This window comes from Apis mellifera, linkage group LG11, assembly GCF_003254395.2.
Source record: "Apis mellifera strain DH4 linkage group LG11, Amel_HAv3.1, whole genome shotgun sequence".
Lineage (NCBI taxonomy): Eukaryota > Metazoa > Arthropoda > Insecta > Hymenoptera > Apidae > Apis > Apis mellifera.
In genome coordinates this window covers 1,563,098-1,581,142 of record NC_037648.1, presented here as the reverse complement: position 1 = coordinate 1,581,142, position 18,045 = coordinate 1,563,098, and the positions used below count along the sequence as shown (strand labels likewise).

Below are 18,045 nucleotides of genomic sequence, written 5' to 3'. Positions count from 1 at the left end.
AAACTTTTTTAAACGGGGAATAAAATCTTGAAAATCATCTTAACCGTGTGACTCGATTCCTTTTGTAATTTTTAATTCTCCTTGATTCGCCGATATGATTCTGCAGAGGGCAGCACGTGATCTCGCGTAATTTCGATGTTTGTAAAAAGAAAAATGTTTCTAAATTAAATTCGTAACTAAATAAATATCGATAATGAATAAGTCGAAGCTTCAGGAAGCTTCCAATCTCCAATTGGAGCATTTTTAATTTATATTTTGTGTTCCATATTCACCGATGTCATCTTCTCGATCTGGCCATCGTCTGCCATCTGGGACCCGGAAATCGAAATACAGGGTGTAAGTAACATTCTATAAATTTTCTATGATTATTATATCCTCGATCTCGTTCATATACAGGGTGGAGAAAATATTTAAATAAATAATGATTTATTCAATTCGATCGAAGCTGCTCGAAATTGAAATTCCTTCGATCGAAACGAGAAAATTGGTCTTGCAATTATTGAAGAAAAAGAACTTATCGCCTTCCTTGTGTGTATATAAGTATAAGAAAAAAAAAAAAAGAATAGAATAATTGGAGAAAAGGAAATGAGAAAATTAGCGATGCAATTTCTATGAAAGTATTAGCTGTGTGTGAAGAAGACTCGCCTTATACGGACAGATTAATATTACTAATCGCGGGTGATTGCGTGCTCCACCCTGTATTCACTGCCTATCGAGCGGGAGAACACTGTACGGGCAAACAAAACCTCGGTGAAAAAAAAAAAAAAAAGAGCATTTACCAGCACGAATCGATGATTTTCGTTGGGAAACGGTCAAATATGCCCGCGGTTACGATCGCGTGAACGCAAACAGTTATTGAATTCTACGTAACGAGCCGGCTAGATTTCCGTGTAGCCATCTTTATTCCAAAGATATTCCATTCGTTCAACGTTTGGCTTCTTTGGCTATACTTTGTTTGGATAAAACTGGATAAAAATCTCTTGGCTCTTGATGATAAATCTAAATAACGAAGCTTAAAAAATAATAATTCTTTCAAATTTTAAGAGTGGTTCTATTAAGATTTTCTATATTCACTAAATGTTGCTATTTTAAGAGTAGTTTTAATAATCTAAATTTTTAATCTAACAAGTTTGTTAGATAAAGTGGTTCCAATAATCTAAATTTTTAATAAATCTATGAGATTGTAACATGAGTAACACTCTATTCTAATAACATAAATTTTTAATCTAACAAGTCTGTTAGATAAAATGGAAATATGAACACTCTATTTTCTATATTCACTAAATGTTACTACTTTAAGAGTAATTGTAATAATCTAAATTTTTAATCTAACAAGTCTGTTAGATTGTAATATGAGTAACACTCTATTTTCTATATTCACTAGATGTTCACTATAATAACATAAATTTTTAATCTAACAAATCTGTTAAATAAAATGGAAATGTGAACACTCCATTTTCTATATTCATTAAATTACTACTTTAAGAGTAGTTTTAATAATCTACATTTTTAATTTAACAAGAGATGAAATGTTAGATGAAATGAAAATGTGAATATTCTACTTTAAGAATAATTCTAATAATCTAAATTTTTAATAAGTTTGTTGGATAAAATTGAAAGCAAGCAATACTCTATTTTCTGAATTATTCTAATCTAAATTTTTAATAAGTTTATTAAATTGAAACATGAATAACACTCTATTTTCTATATTCACTAAATGTTGCTATTTTACTTCTAATAATCTACATTTTTAATTTAACAAATCTGTTAGATGAAATGAAAATGTGAATACTCTACTTTAATTGATTCTAAATTTTTAATAAGTCTATTAGATTGAAAAATGAGTAACACTCTATTTTCTATATTCATTAGATGTTGCTATTTTAAGAGTAGTTCTAATAATCTACATTTTTAATGAGCCTGTTAGAAGCATGAGTAACACTCTATTTTCTATATTCATTGTTGCTACTTTAAGAGTAGTTCTAACAATTTTTAATTTAACAAGTCTGTTAGATGAAATGAAAATGTGAATATTCTACTTTAATTGATTCTAATCTACATTTTTAATAAATCTATTAGATTGAAACACGAGTAACACTCTAACCTAATAATTTAAATATTTAATCTGACAAGTTTGTTAGATCTATTTTAAGAGTGATTCCAATAATCTAAATTTTTAATCTAACAACTCTGTTAGATTAAAATGGAAATGTGAACACTCTATTTTCTATATTCACTAAATGTTGCTACTTTAGTTCTAATAATCTACATTTTTAATTTAACAAATCTGTTAGATGAAATGAAAATGTGAATATTCTACTTTAAGTTCTAATAATCTAAATTTTTAATAAGTTTGTTAGATTGAAACGTGAGTAACTCTAAATTTTTCTATATTCACTTTTGTATTCATCATTTTAAGAATAGTTTTTAAATTCTAATTTAATAATTTAAATATTTAATCTGAAAAGTTTGTTAGATATATTTTAACATTAGATTCTAATAATCTAAATTTTTAATCTAAGTCTGTTAGATAAAATGGAAATGTGAATACTTCATTTTCTATATTCACTAGATGTTACTATTTCAAGTTGTTCTTGAATCTAACAAGTTTGTTAGATCTATTTTAAGAATGGTTCCAATAATCTAAATTTTTAATAAGTCTGTTAGATTCTGATATGACACTCTATTTTCTATATTCACTAGATGTTACAATAATATAAATTTTTAATCCAACTAGTCTCTTAGATAAAATAAAAATGTGAATATTCTATTTTAAAAATGGTTCCAATAATCTAAATTTTTAATAAGTCTATTTGAAACTGACACTCTATTTTCTATATTCACTATATATTACTCTGCAAATAGTAGCTCGGGTTCGTGGGTACGCTACCACCCAAAGGACTCACGAAAGCAAGTCTGAGAGAGCGTCACTAATCCGACGCCAGCTCCCAGAACCTGTGAGTCCCCCCTGCGAGAATTTTTTAACCATCAAATGAAAAACACATAACTTTTTCACAACGTTTCTTTATTATAGAAAATCAAAAATATTAACGAAATAATTGAAATTTTCAAATTCTACCAAAAACCATATTACCCAATAATAATAATATCAGAAATTTGACCATTAATCCACTTGAAAAAAAAAACTTATTAAAAATTTCCAACTTGTTATAAAATTCTCTCGTACAATCTCAAGCATTACAATTACTATTACGAACGTAATAAATTTTCAAAACAACTTTCATCAAACTTTCATCAAATTTCTCCCTCTCGCGAAAAATCCGATTTTTTGAAAGGGAACCTATTTTCCAATCCATCTCACCCTCACCTCGAGGAGCCCTCGATAATCATCGATAAATCATCGGGCACTGATTCGATCCCAAGCTGAAAATCGCGATCAATCGCGACAATAACATCATACGCGGCGCAAAACACGTTGGATCGTTATCGTGCGTTTGTTTCCCGCTGCGAGGCCCGGGCGGCGGCCCGTGCACAGCTGTTCTTGTCAGCGTCCCGATGCGTCACGATAAATCGAGCGGAGCTCCTTTTTTCGTGAAAGGCGGCGGCGGCGGTCCTCGATCTCGATCGGGTAAAACCGTGAGCGGGGCACGCGTGCGATCGGTTAGATCTCAATTAATCGGCGGATCATCCAGGGAATAATATTATCTGTTATTGGCTTGAGATTGGGATATTTTCTTTTTGGAGTTTTTCGAGGAACTTCCATTTTTATGTACGCATTTTGAGATGTATTTTCTGAGATTATTGTTGATTTCATTTATCGAGACTTTAACAAGAGTCTGTTGGGTTCTTTCAAGTTGAAAGAAGAGAATATTTGTGATTATGAGAATATTTTTGAGATTTCGAGAAACGTCCATTTTTATATATGCATTCTAAGATATATTTTTGAAAATTTGGAAGTTATTGTTGATGACCAAGAGTCTGTTAGATTAGGTTTATATTAAGTCATCAAGTTGAAGCAGAATATTATCTATTTGTGATTATGATGTCTTTGGAGTTTCGAGAAAAAACCATTTATATATGCATTCTGAATTATGCTTTTGGAAATTTTGAAATTATTTTTAATTTTGATTATTTTTGATTTGACAAGAGTCTTGATTAAATTAGATCTTGGGTTAAATTATATTTGTTAAGCATCAAGTTGAAAGAGAATATTATCTATTTGATTAGGATGTCTTTGAGATTTTGAGAAACGTCCATTTTTATATATTGAGATGTATTTTTGGAAAATATTGTTGATGACCAAAAGTCTGTTGAGTTAAATCAAAGAGAATATTATCTATTTGTGATTAGGATGTCTTTGGAATTTCGAAAAAAAAAAAAAACATTTTTATATATGCATTTTGAAATATATTTTTGGAAATTATTTTTGATTTCACAAGAGTTTTAGGTTAGATTTTAAACATCAATCATTTATATTAAAGCATCAAGTGAGAATAGAAGCAGAATATCAGAATATATTATCTATTTGATTAGGATGTCTTTGAGATTTTGAAAAACGTTCATTTTTATATATATACATTTTAGAGATATATTTTTGGAAATTTTGAAATTATTTTTGATTTGACAAGAATCTTGGATTAGGTTAGATTTGTTAACGACATCAAAGAGAATATTACTTTAAATATTTCTGATTAAAATGTCTTTGGGATTTCGTTCATTTTTATATATGCATTTTGAAATATATTTTTGGAGATTTGGAAATTATTCTTGGTTTCATTTGTCGAGATTTCGACAAGAGACCCTTTATATTAAACAATAAATCTTTAAGGCATCGAGACATCGATTTGAAACAGAATATTATTTATTTGTGATTTATATAATTGAACGATTTTCTAAATTACGTTTTTCGAAATTTTGAAATTATTTTTGATTTCATTTGTCAAGATTTTGACAAGAATCTCTTGAGTTAGATAAGTTTTATTAAGCAGCTCTTTCAAGTTGAAACAGAATATTATTTATTTATAATTAGAATGTCTTTGATATTTCGAGAAACGTCCATTTTTATATATGCATTCTAAGATATATTTTTGAAAATTTGGAAATTATTATTGATGACCAAGGGTCTCTTGGATTAGGTTTATATTAAGCGGCACATCTTCAACGAGTTGAAAGAGAATATTATTAATTATTAATTTCTGATTTGGATGTATACATTTTGAATTATGCTTCTCAAAACATCCAGAAAATATCATCAATTATAATTTCAAAATTATTATTGATTTGAATTTCTCTTCCTTTCGACAAACGTCCCCTTAATTACATTACTTTCTCATCTTCCTCTATCCTTTTATACATCTAATAATATCCCAAAAATTTCTAAAACACTCTTAAATTAAATTAAACGAACTTAGAGTACATTTATACTTGTAAACATCCACAGAACATTCCATGTATTATGAAACAATGTGTTATTCTCTCAAAAATATCTACAAACAAGAAAAAAAATAGTCCGCGATAAGCAGTTTCACGCATATCCGTTAGAGGCGAGGAGGCTGAAATTCTGGCGTTCCGTGGGGGCCCGAAGGCCACGAATACGAAATGACGGGACGGATATCTGACGTCTCTATAGCAGGCATAAAACGGCGGGCATGCGTGGCCCGGCGGGGGTCCGGAGACGTCGTCGGAGACATCGGGCACCGCGGGCGGCCATTGTCTCAAGGGAGTCCCAAGGGCGGGGGGGAGGCCGGGGCCCAACCCCGGCTGACACGCACGAGGGGGTCGCCAGCGCCCCGTCGGGCCCCCAAACCAAATTAATAATAACCGAATTTCAAGTATTCCTGTTTTGCCATTTGCTTCGATCGAAATTTTATATATATTCAAAATTGATATATAATTTCGTATTTTTGATTTCGAATCATTTAAATCATTCGTTAAAAAATAAAAATTAAAGAAATGTTCCACTCGGTGTGAATAGAAATTTTAATCGACGAGCTTCAATTATTCGTAGAAATATTGGGTTGGCAACTAAGTAATTGCGGATTTCACTCATAGATGGCTTCAGTTGAATTTTTAGGTTTGCTGGCGTAGTCCAAATGTAAAACACATTTTGCTATTTGATAGTTGGCAATTCAGCTGTCGATCGGTAAAAAAAGTTTTTCGATCGGTTGCGTAGTTTTCGTTCGTTGAAAAATGGAAAATCAAAAGGAGCATTATCGTCACATTTTGCTTTTTTATTTTCGCAAAGGGAAAAACGCATCGCAAGCTCGCAAAAAGTTACGCGCTGTTTATGGCGACGAAGCCTTAAAAGAACGGCAGTTGTCAAAATTGGTTTGACAAATTTCGTTCTGGTGATTTTTCACTCGAAGACGAAAAACGCTCTGGTCGTCCAGTTGAAGTCGATGACGACATAATCGAAGCGATAATCGATTCGGATCGTCACAGTACAACTCGTGAGATTGCAGAGAAGCTTCGTGTATCGCATACATGCATTGAAAACCGCTTAAAACAACTTGGCTATGTTCAAAAACTCGATAGATGGGTTCTTCACGAACTGAAAGAAAAGCATTTAACGCAACGCATTAACAGCTGCGATTTGCTAAAGAAACGTAATGAAAATGATCCATTTTTAAAACGACCGATAACTGGCGATGAAAAATGGGTTGTTTGCAACGATATCAAGCGGAAAAGATGGTGGAGCAGGCCACGTGAACCAGCTCGAACAACATCAAAAGCTGGTATTCGTCGAAAGAAGGTTTTGTTATCAGTTTGGTGGGATTACAAAGGAATTGTCTATTTTGAACTCTTACCACCCAACCGAACGATCAATTCTGTCGTCTACGTCGAACAACTAACGAAATTAAACAATGCGGTTGAAGAAAAGCGGTCCGAATTGACAAATCGAAAAGGTGTTGTATTCCATCATGAATACAATGCAAGGCCACACACATCTTTGCTCACTCGGCAAAAATTATTAGAGCTTGGTTGGGATGTTTTGCCACATCCACCATATAGTCCTCACCTTGCACCATCCGATTACTTTTCGTTTCGATCTTTACAAAACTCCTTGAATGGTAAAAATTTCAATAATAATGATATCAAATCGTATCTGATTCAGTTTTTTGCCAATAAAAACCAAAAGTTTTACGAATGTGGGATTATAATGCTGCCTGAAAGATGGCAAAAGTCATTGATCAAAATGGGCAACGCGTTACGGAATAAAGTTATTCAGTTCCATGAAAAAATTGTCTTTGATTTTCTAAAAAAAATCCGCAATTACTTAGTTGCCAACCCATAATAATTTCTAGAACAAAGCGAGATAGGTGAGATCACATCCGAATAGAATGATGAAATCGCGTTGCTCGAAATAATATTTATCGACCGAGACCCTCTTCCCCCTTCCCCTGCCCCCCTTTGGCCGGAGAAACCGATGTCAACGCCCACGCAACGCTCCTCTCGTCCCGAAAACGAATGTTATATCCCCGGCTGACTTACGGCGCCGATAAACGATATTTACGGCGTAAATCGTTAATTAAAATATATCGCCGCGAAATCCGCGGAGAACGCGTGTCCAAAGGAGATGTTAATGAGCCTGCCCTCCCTCCTCCACCTTTCCTCTTATTCCTCGAGGGAGGAGGGAGAGAGAGGTGATAACCGAAGGCGCGAAGATCGTGGATCGATCTTTGTCGAGTTGAGAGAGATAAAAGAATTTATTGCGATTATTTATTTATTTATTTTTCTCTTTGAATCACATCAATTAAAAAATCCTAGAGTTTCAATATTTATCGTAATTATTTTAAGAGAAATAATTTAATGAATATTATATCATTATATATTATATGATATATTTTCGAGAAAGAAAAAGAAAAACTTTACTCGGGTTGAATGTACTCTTCATTGTGAAGAAAGTGGGCTCTGGATTCATAATTAAAATCGTGGAAAATAGATATTTAGTATTTTTTTCTTCCCTCTCTCCTCTTTCTCTCTCTTCTCGCTTCCGAATGGAACACCGTTAGCAATAAATCACACACTTTTTATTCCACGGAACCGTAAAACCGTACATCGTAGTGTAGCACGTGGCTAATTAGAACCATAATCCTAAAGCATAAATCGGTGTTGACACCCGGTGAATTTATTTAGACCTGGATACATCTTGGCCCGTGGTTATAATCGCGTGTTCGAAGGATCCGCTCGACTTGGCTCTTCCGTTTCGTGCGCGCGATGCGTGCAAAAGATACAACGCCTTATATACACACCACACATTGTAGCCCATATCGGATACCCGATTACCACGTCGGTTACGTGAATTTTTGATCAACGCCCGCCCCATCAAACGGGGCTTATTCCCTCCTTCCCTAATTAAGTCTTCTCGTTATTAAATTATTATTAAATTAAGGATTCCCCATCGCGAAGAAGAGATGGTGAGATTTCACCTTCACGAGGGGGAACGGGTTTAGAGATTAATTGGAAAAAATATCGGATGAATGGAAATTAAGACGTCGTATATCCACCGTGTGGAACTAAAATTATTAACCATTCTACTATTAATCATACTTTTTATGTTTTAACAACTTTATTTTTTATCGTAGCATTCATTGTATAATTGTTCGATTCAAATTTTTCGCGCGAGAATTAATGAAACGTTATTCGACTCGAGAGCGAGAGAGAGAAAGAGAGAGACGCGTTTTTTCGAGGGGATCAATCGAAAAATTGACGGTAACGCGATACGCGATGGCGGGTCGCGAGCGGAAAAATTGCGGCCCTCGGCTAGGCACGCCCGCTGTTTTACGAGCTGCGGGTTCACCACGCCGGCCAATTACACCTTCCACGGTTAGGCGGTTCCTTCGTCTTAACGGGCAGTTAGTGCCAACATAAATGTCCCTGCTGCACGCTTTTAATTGCCAGCTTATAGCGCCGCTCGCGATACAGGCGGCGCGCGTTGGAAAAAAGGCAAGGCCGCGATCCGAGGCGTATATATATATATGTATACGCGAGACCGGTGATTCTTGTTTTACAAATTGCTCGGAACACGATCGCGTCACGTGAAAAACTCGGCCTGTTTAACGAATAATCGCGTTATTTTTAATTTTGAACCGGTTCTCCCGATATTGTGTTATTAGCAATCGTTATTTCTTATTATTCCTTTTTTTTTTATTTCGTTACATTATCAGAATCGTCGATCGAAAGAGATTGAAGGAAATTTTTTAATTTCGCGAATGATTGCGTGTAATTACGCGCAGAGAGAAGCCGATCGAAGCGTCTCCTCGTTCGAAAGCTATTTCTCAAATACATTACTTTCCATAGCTTGTTACATAACCTAACGTGAAAACTGGCGTGTGAGATTCGTTATTTTTTATTACTCCCTTACGCCGCTAGAGGGCACCACCTTCCCAATCCTCCTCGACTATCCATCAACCACATCTCCCTTATCGATAGTAAAAATCATTATTCGAATGTCAAATAACCACTGATCATCGTCACTTTTACGTGGCGCGCAGAGAGATCCACGAAACAACAATCCTTATCTCCCTCGACGATCCTTCCTTTCCTAAACGAAGCAAACAAGTTCCGGTTAAGTAAAACGGACCAGTGGCCTCTCTTTATCAAGCCGGAGAGATCCATAGTCGGATATCGTAATCGCGACTCGTCCCTAATTATGACGGGCTGGTTTCCGCGGCGGACGATCGCGGAGAGAAAAAGTCATGGGATTGTGGCAAAGTGGCTTACGGCACTCTATTTTATAACGCGATCGTTACGGTACCCCGGCCGCGAGGATAACGCGTTCCGCCGCCGGCAATCCATTTCTCCCTCGCAGCTTCGATTAAAATGCCAGACGTCGCCGTGAGCGAGTGTACGAGAGAGGGAGAGAGAGAGAGAGGAGCAACGAGATTCCCCTTGATACGCGATATTGTTACGCGTGTACACGTTGTAACTGTCCGGATCCGTGACGAAGTCACGCGATATGCATTATGCACGCACGTAAACGCGGCTGCGCCACCGTCGGACGTTTCCGCAATTACTCCCACGATGCGTTGGCCGAGTGACGAGTACCGCTTTGTGAGAAACGGAGACGTCAATGATAGACGTTGTCTCGTATTCTCTTTTTCTCTTATTTTTCTTTCCAACACGAGAATCCGTCGATTCGACGATTTTAACCTATCGTGTGTAATTGGATTTATTCGTCGTACGTGCAACCAGTTTCGCAACCAAACCTGAATGATATTTTTTATTTGCATACTCAATTTTACGAGCAATTCCTAATAAATTAGGAGGTGTAATTGGATTAGTTATATCAATTCTTATTCTTTATATTATAATTTTTTATAATAATAAATTAATAAATAATAAATTTAATATATTAAATAAAATTTATTATTGAATATTTATTAATAATTTTATTTTATTAACATGATTAGATAAACAATTAATTGAATATCCATTCACTAATATCAATATATTATTTACAACAACATATTTCTTATATTTTTTCTTAAATTTTTACTTAAGAAAATTATGAGATAATTTAATTTGAAATTCACCATCAAATTAAATCAAATAAAAAATTATTAATTTTTTTTTTAAAATCATTTTTTAAATTTTAAGTTAATGAACTTGAATAAGTATATATTTTGAAAATATAATATAGAAATAAAATTTTCTATTAACTTTTTTACTTATTTTAATATAAATTAATGTTAAACTTTAAATACATAAAAATTCTTTTATAAAATATAAATATATTAAATAAATTATAACTAATATTAATATTTCAGTCCAACATATATTCATTAATCGAGTAGTGTTTTAGGTTAGGTTAACCTCTTAGGTGACAACAAGTGCTGCTTTCTGTGAAAAATTCATCGATTGTAGATTTTTTTTGTTTTAATTCTTTAATCTTTAAACTGAAAAAAAATTAAGGTTAGGTTAACCTCTTAGGTGGCAACAAGTGCTGCTTTCTGTGAAAAATTAATCGATTGTAGATTTTTTTTGTTTTAATTCTTTAATCTTTAAACTGAAAAAAAATTCATAAAAGATAGGGACAAAGTGAAAAGTAAATAATGGCGCGTATGTGAATTAACTTTCACAGTCTCGTGAATTTCAAAAAATAATTATCGTTTCCACGAGTAATTTTCCTGCGTAAACTCGATCGTAAACGCAAGAAAAAAAAAAAATATTTATATAACGTACAAGGTTAAATTTCTCGCGTGTTCGCGTAACGATGATGCAAATGTGTTAACGAAATAATTATAAACATCATTCGCGATAATTACTATCATCTCACCCTATTATTTTTTCGAAGAATTCCTCCGATCCCTCGATATCACTTTCCGTATCGATGTGATCGTAACCCGTTATTAAAAGGAAAGAAAGAAAGGAAAGAAAAAAAAATATGCACATGTTTCTCTCGATCAGATTTCCAGAACAAACTTCCATACCCTTCTCATTCTCTTTCCTCACGCATACGCCGCGCCGCGACATTCTCTCGAACTAATTAACCGGACAGATGTCATTTATCCACTTCCCCTATAAATGATTTATCATTAGATAAGATGGCATGTGCACGTGTACTGTGCAAGTATACAACAAAGACAATCGCTGGTGTACAATGAAATTGTAATTAATAGTGTGTTGTTATTTGAAACGTTATATAAACGTGTTTACGTAACCTGATATTTCACGTAATTATTTATTTACTTTAATTAGAAATATTTTATTATTCAATTAGAAATACACACGGTCTTTAATTAATGGAATAAAAAATAACACGAGAATCGAGAATAAATAAAGAGAAAATTATATTTGAGGTTAGGATTTTCTTCTTTCATAATTTACATTGCGATAATAACCCGATTACCAAAGGCATGGTTGTTGCTCGAGTCTAACTCTCTTTATTAATATTTTCTTCGGTTCAGCCAGGTGTTTTGTGTTCCACAAAAGCGTAGAAAACGTCGCGGTGTCACGCTTCTCGAAACGGTGGGGCGAGGACCTCCAATGCCGATACACTATACACCGTGGTTCATTACAGCAGCTGCATTACTCGGTACATACGCGACGCGTCATTACTTTTATTAGCATAATGACAGGCGAACAACTCAATTTGCATGGAAAATCACATAGGTCCGTAACGAAGTTCGCCCGCGGATCCGTGATCGTCCTTCCACTCCGTCCTACGTGTAATAAAGCCTCTCCGAGCGTTCCCGTATACACCGATGCCCCGACACACGTATCGGCGGTGGGGTGGGGTGTGTACCTTGAGAAACATTTGTTAAAGTAGGGAAAGGGTGCGAAAGAGAGAGGCGTATAACGTCCAAGGAAGACTCACCTCGCCGTTCGGGGCCCGGTTGTTGCTGTCCCCCTCCCCTCAGATGGATAATTCCGTATCATCATCGAAATTGCAGTCGATCGTCATCCGGCTGCTCCGTCGATCAGCGTCCTTCCAGCCTCGGAAAGTTGATTGAGAGTCGGCGGGGATGATCGTTTGCCACCGATCGATTCGTCCCATTCGATAATTGGCGTCGGTAATGAGGCCGTGGATTACTTGGTAATCTGTACGCGGCTCTCCTACGAGAAAAAAAAAAAAAAAAACGAGGATCGAGTCGTTAATAATATCGTTCTTCCGATTCGATGAACTTGAAACGTGCCTTCCGATGTGTCAATTGGACGAGTCTCCAAGACCTGTTTCAAACAGCGTTTAGACGTTGGCAAGACTGTCGAGGCGTTAGACTCGAAACTTTTGACGTTGAGAAAATATGCGAATACGTACGAATAGCGTGATTATAAAGTTTTGAAAAATGTAATAGTTTCGTGAAATAATGATGTTCTATTCGCTGGAAATAAATGGTAATATCCTATGTAAATTCGTTTATAATATATTGATAAATTGCTAATTTAAGTAAAAAATCTTTTTGATTACCTGTGATCGATAAAAAGTAAATAAGCGATGTACAGGATTACGTATATTATTGCTATATAGAATAAGAATTTGACTACTATACTATAAAAGATACTTAGAAGCAAATATATTACTGCTACATACAATAACCAATTAGCTATCATACTGTAATTTTTTTCAATAATACTTATTATTTAACATTTGTTATATGCATCGTTCTTATAGGTTATACGGATAGTTGTAGTGTCGATAATTTTTTCGATGTTGTCGCGGAAAAGGAAAAGGCCTCGTACATAAAATTTTCACCGAACGGTTGTAATAACGTTACTCACCATAACCTCACCATAACCGCGATATCTTGTCATAATTTTTCGAAATCTTGTCAGACTTGAAAACTTTTTAAACGACGAATCCACGAAAAACACGTTGTACGACACCATGTTTACACGACATTACCGAGAGTATTAACGCGAAAGAGGGCGCTAAACTTAAACCCGAAACACGACCGAGTGAATTGAGTTGCGCGCCCTCGTACGACCGCCTTCGGTGGTTGTCGATTTGCTTTATGAATCGATTCCTATCGCTAATAACAGAGATCGTACTTATCTGTCGATCGCCTTGGTTGATCACGTTGCGTGGCCAGACCCGGCGTGAATGGCTTTAGATTCCTAATTTCGTTGCCGTGCCTCATTAAAGCGGTGCAATCTCTGCCCCGATATCGATCTCGCGAAAAATTATGTAAATAGGGCGGCTACACCGGCCGACTAACGTAAAATATGCGGAAAGAATAAATTTTTCACGCGACGGATAATTGGGACGAGGAACTATGTAAGATAAACGAGCACGGCCACGGTTTTGCGCTATAAAAATTCTTTCGTAGTTGTCGTGTTTTACTTTCTACCGATTTGTCTTTGTCTCGTTTAATTAAGAATTTTTTCTTTTTTCTTTATATATTTTTCGTTTCGGTGAAAATTCTTTCACAGTCCGATTACGTCCAATCCACTTTCTACCAATTTATCTTAGTCGTATAAATTTCAAGCTTATAGGTTAGGATCGCGTTCTTGTTGTCGATATCGATGAATCATTTTTTTTCCAAAATTCACGACACACACACACACACGCACTATCCTCAATATTTTCGAATTTAGGAAAAAGAAGTATCGATCAATTTTTTTCTTTTAATCACTCACGGCACTTTGAACGACGATCCGCGGCCTCCGATTCGAGCACGCTCACGATACGTTCGATACGTATCTCCTCGCGAAATATTATGTAAATAGAGGCGCGCGTTAAACGGAGCACGATCTAGAAAAGAGGACCCGAGGGACGGTGCACGTATCCGCGAGACCGGATGCCGGTTGAATAAAAAGCGCATAAAGTAACATTTAGCGCACGCTTAAACGAAATTGCTGTAATCGTACGGTGGCGTGGCGGTCGAGGTACTGCGCGAGAGGAAGAGGCTTCGCGTAGCGGGGAGGGGAAGGGGTTCAGGAGGGTGGATGCAGCGTATTAACATACCGATTTACATAATTCGAGTAATTATGAAGGGAAATATACACAATTTAATATAATGGTGGATGTTTAGGGGCCAACGCCATATCTGCCACGAGAGATCTCGCGCAACTGGACCCTCCGGTGCTGCCCTCTTTCCTTTCATGTACCATTGTACGTATAATATCCGGCCGTTTGTTTATTTTCAACAGGTTTAATTTTGGATTTACGCGTAGGAGAATTTGTTTCGTGAATTTTAACTACGAATATTTTATGCTAATTTGGAAAATTAAATTTATGCATAGAAATTTATATAATCGTAAAATTATAAATTTGGAAAAATGTATATCGCGTAACGAAGAAAGAGAATTTTCTTATTATAATAAGATCGGCTTGAACTCGATCGTCGACGATACAAATTGTATTTGACTTTAATTAGACTTAATTATTGCCGTTAAATTTTAATCTCTCGGTCGCTTAACGTCCATCTAAAAATTTATTCACCTTTTATTCTTATTTATTACGATCTGATTAATATTACCTGATATGTAAAATATATGTTAAAATATGAGATTACAATGTATTTTTTACACTTTGATAAGACTTAAATACCATTATTAAAAATCGGCCAGAGGATAAACGGGCACAGTGTATCGTGCTTATGCATATGCATGGACGAGTGCACGAGGCAATTCTCAACGAAGAAGATACCGATCCAGCTGTGGATAGTCACGTTGTGTCACGTCTTATAAATTCCATCATCTGTGGAAATAGACGAGACAGTTTAGTTTCCTGGGGGGGGAAAGATATTTCGAGCTTCAATCTGCCATTTTTTTTTATTAAGATGGCAGTCTTGCTGTACAATTTTATACACATATATAAATAAATATTATCTATCTTTATATTTTTTTTAAAAATTTTTCGATGCAGGATGCAAAATGAAAACGATTCTGTCCCAAAACAGGGGGGATGAATAAAATAAGGAAATCCGGATTCCTCGTGCGAAAACGTAAATTAAAATAGGCTGGAATCGAGGATGGTATCCATCAATGTCTGGCAGGTAGCGAAGGGAGGCGCGAAAATGCCTCGTCATTAACCAGGAACAGGCCACTTTTCGGGGAAGGTAAGATGGGTCGAAACGGGCAATTTGCTCGCCGCGTACGAAACTGCTCCTAAACACCTTGAAACCTTAAACGTTTCTTAGTCCGTTTTCTCGCTCTGTAGACCTACTCGTTAAACGCTGTTACCGATTCCACGCCTGGACACCGACTCGCTCATTTCTCTTCTCTTTGCGAAATTTGAATATTTTTCTTTTTTCACGATGTTTGGAAACGCACAATCTCGAGATCGAATTACAGGATTTACGGAATCTATCTCTTCCCTCTGAAAATCCAAACTTGAGTTTCTCTAATTCCATATTTTTGATTCATCAATGTCAAAGTTTTCGAGTTTATAGAATTTCAAAAATTCTAGAATTTTAACGTTTCTCAAAATTGATCGAGATCCACTGTATTGTAAAACACGTAGCGCCACGGTATTTTTCCCGATTGAAAGCCCCCCTCCCCCCTCCTCGAAAACTTTCCTCGTCGAAAGTAGGCACCGAGGACCCCACGCGAGGCACTAACGAGACAGTCGGTGTTTATCGGCCGACCCGTGGTCCAGGCCACGTTTATACTCCACGTCTATACTCCAATTAGCGCTACAGCCGGGGCTAATTGCTCGATATAAATCGCCGCGAGTTAAAAAAGCCGGCCGAATAATTAGACGGAAGGGCGGGCGCAGGTGCGCGTCTCCTTAGAGGAGGCGCATTACCAGCTGGTATGCTCGGAGAGTTCGGAGGACGAGTCACGTGATGCGCGCGCATACCGAGTGGACGGAGGGCTGCCAACTTGACTCAACTGATCGATCAATCTTCGCGTGGAGATTCCGATTGTTTCGAAATTAATCATCATGCTTGGTGATCAATTTAAGGAAAAAGTAAGTAAGTAAGAAAAAATTGGAAAATGAAATATAGTTATATATATCGAAGGATGTCGATGCTACGAAATTTATCTTCGAATAATTGTGCGTCGATTGTTCGAGAGATGCGAAAAGGTGGCAGGCTTGGGGAGAGGCATGCCATTCGTCGTTCTCCGGCATGTGTGCGCATACGACGATTACACACCGTTTCATGCTAATAGAGCCTATTAGAGGGGTCCAGTGTTCGCATGACAATCCACGAGTCGTGGTAATCTAAATGTCAATCTCGATAGAGAAAGGTCGTTATCACGACTTTTCCATCGATCGTATATACCTCGTATATAACTCGGTGAACGGGATCTTTGTCCCATTTTCGATGCGGTTGGATAGATATCGACTTGTTTCGAATTAATCGTCTCGTTTTCGCTCGTGTTTTTGCAATTGTTTTTTTTTTCTCTCTCTTCTCGATTCTTGAAAAAATTCTTTCCTTATTATCCCTAACGAAAAATCATCGATCTCGCTCTCACATCGAGATTATTTTTTATCGGCAATTATAAAACTGCTGTCGAGAGCCACCGCCACCGCGAACACGTGTCTGCCCGCTACCCCGACGTGGTTTCCTCGACGTGGCACACGCACGCACGCACGCACGCACGCACGCACGCCGCCCCCGTGCAAACACTCGCGTACACGCCTGTGTGCCTCGCAACTTCTGAATAATTTGACATGTTGTCGTACACGTTATTATTCAGATAGACGTCGAGATACACCGCCTCCTTCGAATCCAGTTCTCTCCTTCGGCCGAGCTCGAGTCTTAAATCTCCCTTTAAGAATAAAGTCCAAAAAATAAAAATCGATTCTCAGTTCGATCGGTAAAGAAGATTAATCTGTTTCTTCCTTTCGTACAAAAAAGAATCGAAATATAATTACTACTGGAATAAATATCAAATACGAGGAATCGAAAATCTTGCTCGTAAATGTTGATTGTAAAAGAAGAGATAAGATAGGATCTGGTAAAAATGATAACTGGGTCGAGTAGAGCGACCTCTCTCGACCGAGCGACAATTAAATCACAGGTACCGTTTGATCGTGACGGATCGAGGCGCTCCTCTTCCCTACTTCGCCTTGGAAATTCCCTCCAACGTTTTCCACGCGAGTTCCTGTTCGTGCCGAATAGGCGGCGCACTATCCGTGCAAAAAAACGTGACGTTAATAGCGGCTCGTATCGTACGACGTAATCCTCGATTGCCGCCTGTCAACGTTCGTCCGCCTCTGATTATTACATACCCACCGAGCCCCTTTTAACTCGTCGGCTAACGACACTCGCCTCTGCGGACGCACACAGCAGTCGATCGTTTTATATCCGAGTTTGAATGTCTCTTTTATATATAAGTAGGGACTCGATGTCCCTTGATGATGATTGCTTGTTAATTTCGTTGGTCTTTTTTTTTTCTCTCTCTCTCTCTGTTTCACGATGCCAACGATACACGCCCTCTCTTGCGCACGGGACGAACTAACGGACGGACGGATGGATGGATGGATGGCCGTTTCACGTGCCCGCTGCTCGATCGCTGCAGTACGTAAGTAATCGATGTTTTTGTGCTCTGCTTTTTTATTTTTTTTTTTATTTATAAAGATTATCGAATCTCGCATATTCTTTTTCGTGAAATATTTTCGTGGAATTTTTTCTACGATTAAATAATTGAAATTAATCCAACGAACGAATTATTAGACTAATATCTCGA

General features: G+C 36.7%; 1 protein-coding gene and 1 long non-coding RNA gene across 9 annotated transcripts in view; one reads left to right on the top strand and one right to left on the bottom strand.

Annotated features, from left to right (window-relative positions):
- LOC410299 (ankyrin repeat domain-containing protein SOWAHB) overlaps nt 1-18,045 on the top strand; it is a 178,032-nt gene that overhangs the window by 117,905 nt on the left and 42,082 nt on the right. For 6 of the 8 annotated variants that reach the window (XR_001704917.2, XR_408105.3, XM_006558935.3 and 3 more), the window contains one exon: nt 334-336. The exons of the other annotated variants lie outside the window; for them this stretch is intronic. Coding sequence is in view for 4 of the 6 variants with exons in the window: in XM_006558935.3 (XP_006558998.1) it covers nt 334-336 (3 nt within the window). In the remaining 2 variants the exon portion in view is untranslated. The remainder of the gene's footprint in view (nt 1-333; nt 337-18,045) is intronic. 8 annotated transcript variants of the gene reach the window in all.
- On the bottom strand, nt 11,234-17,827 carry LOC113219132. Its single transcript, XR_003305787.1, has 2 exons — nt 12,281-17,827; nt 11,234-12,208 (listed from the first exon to the last, which is right to left on the bottom strand). It is a non-coding gene; the product is annotated as an uncharacterized LOC113219132 (long non-coding RNA).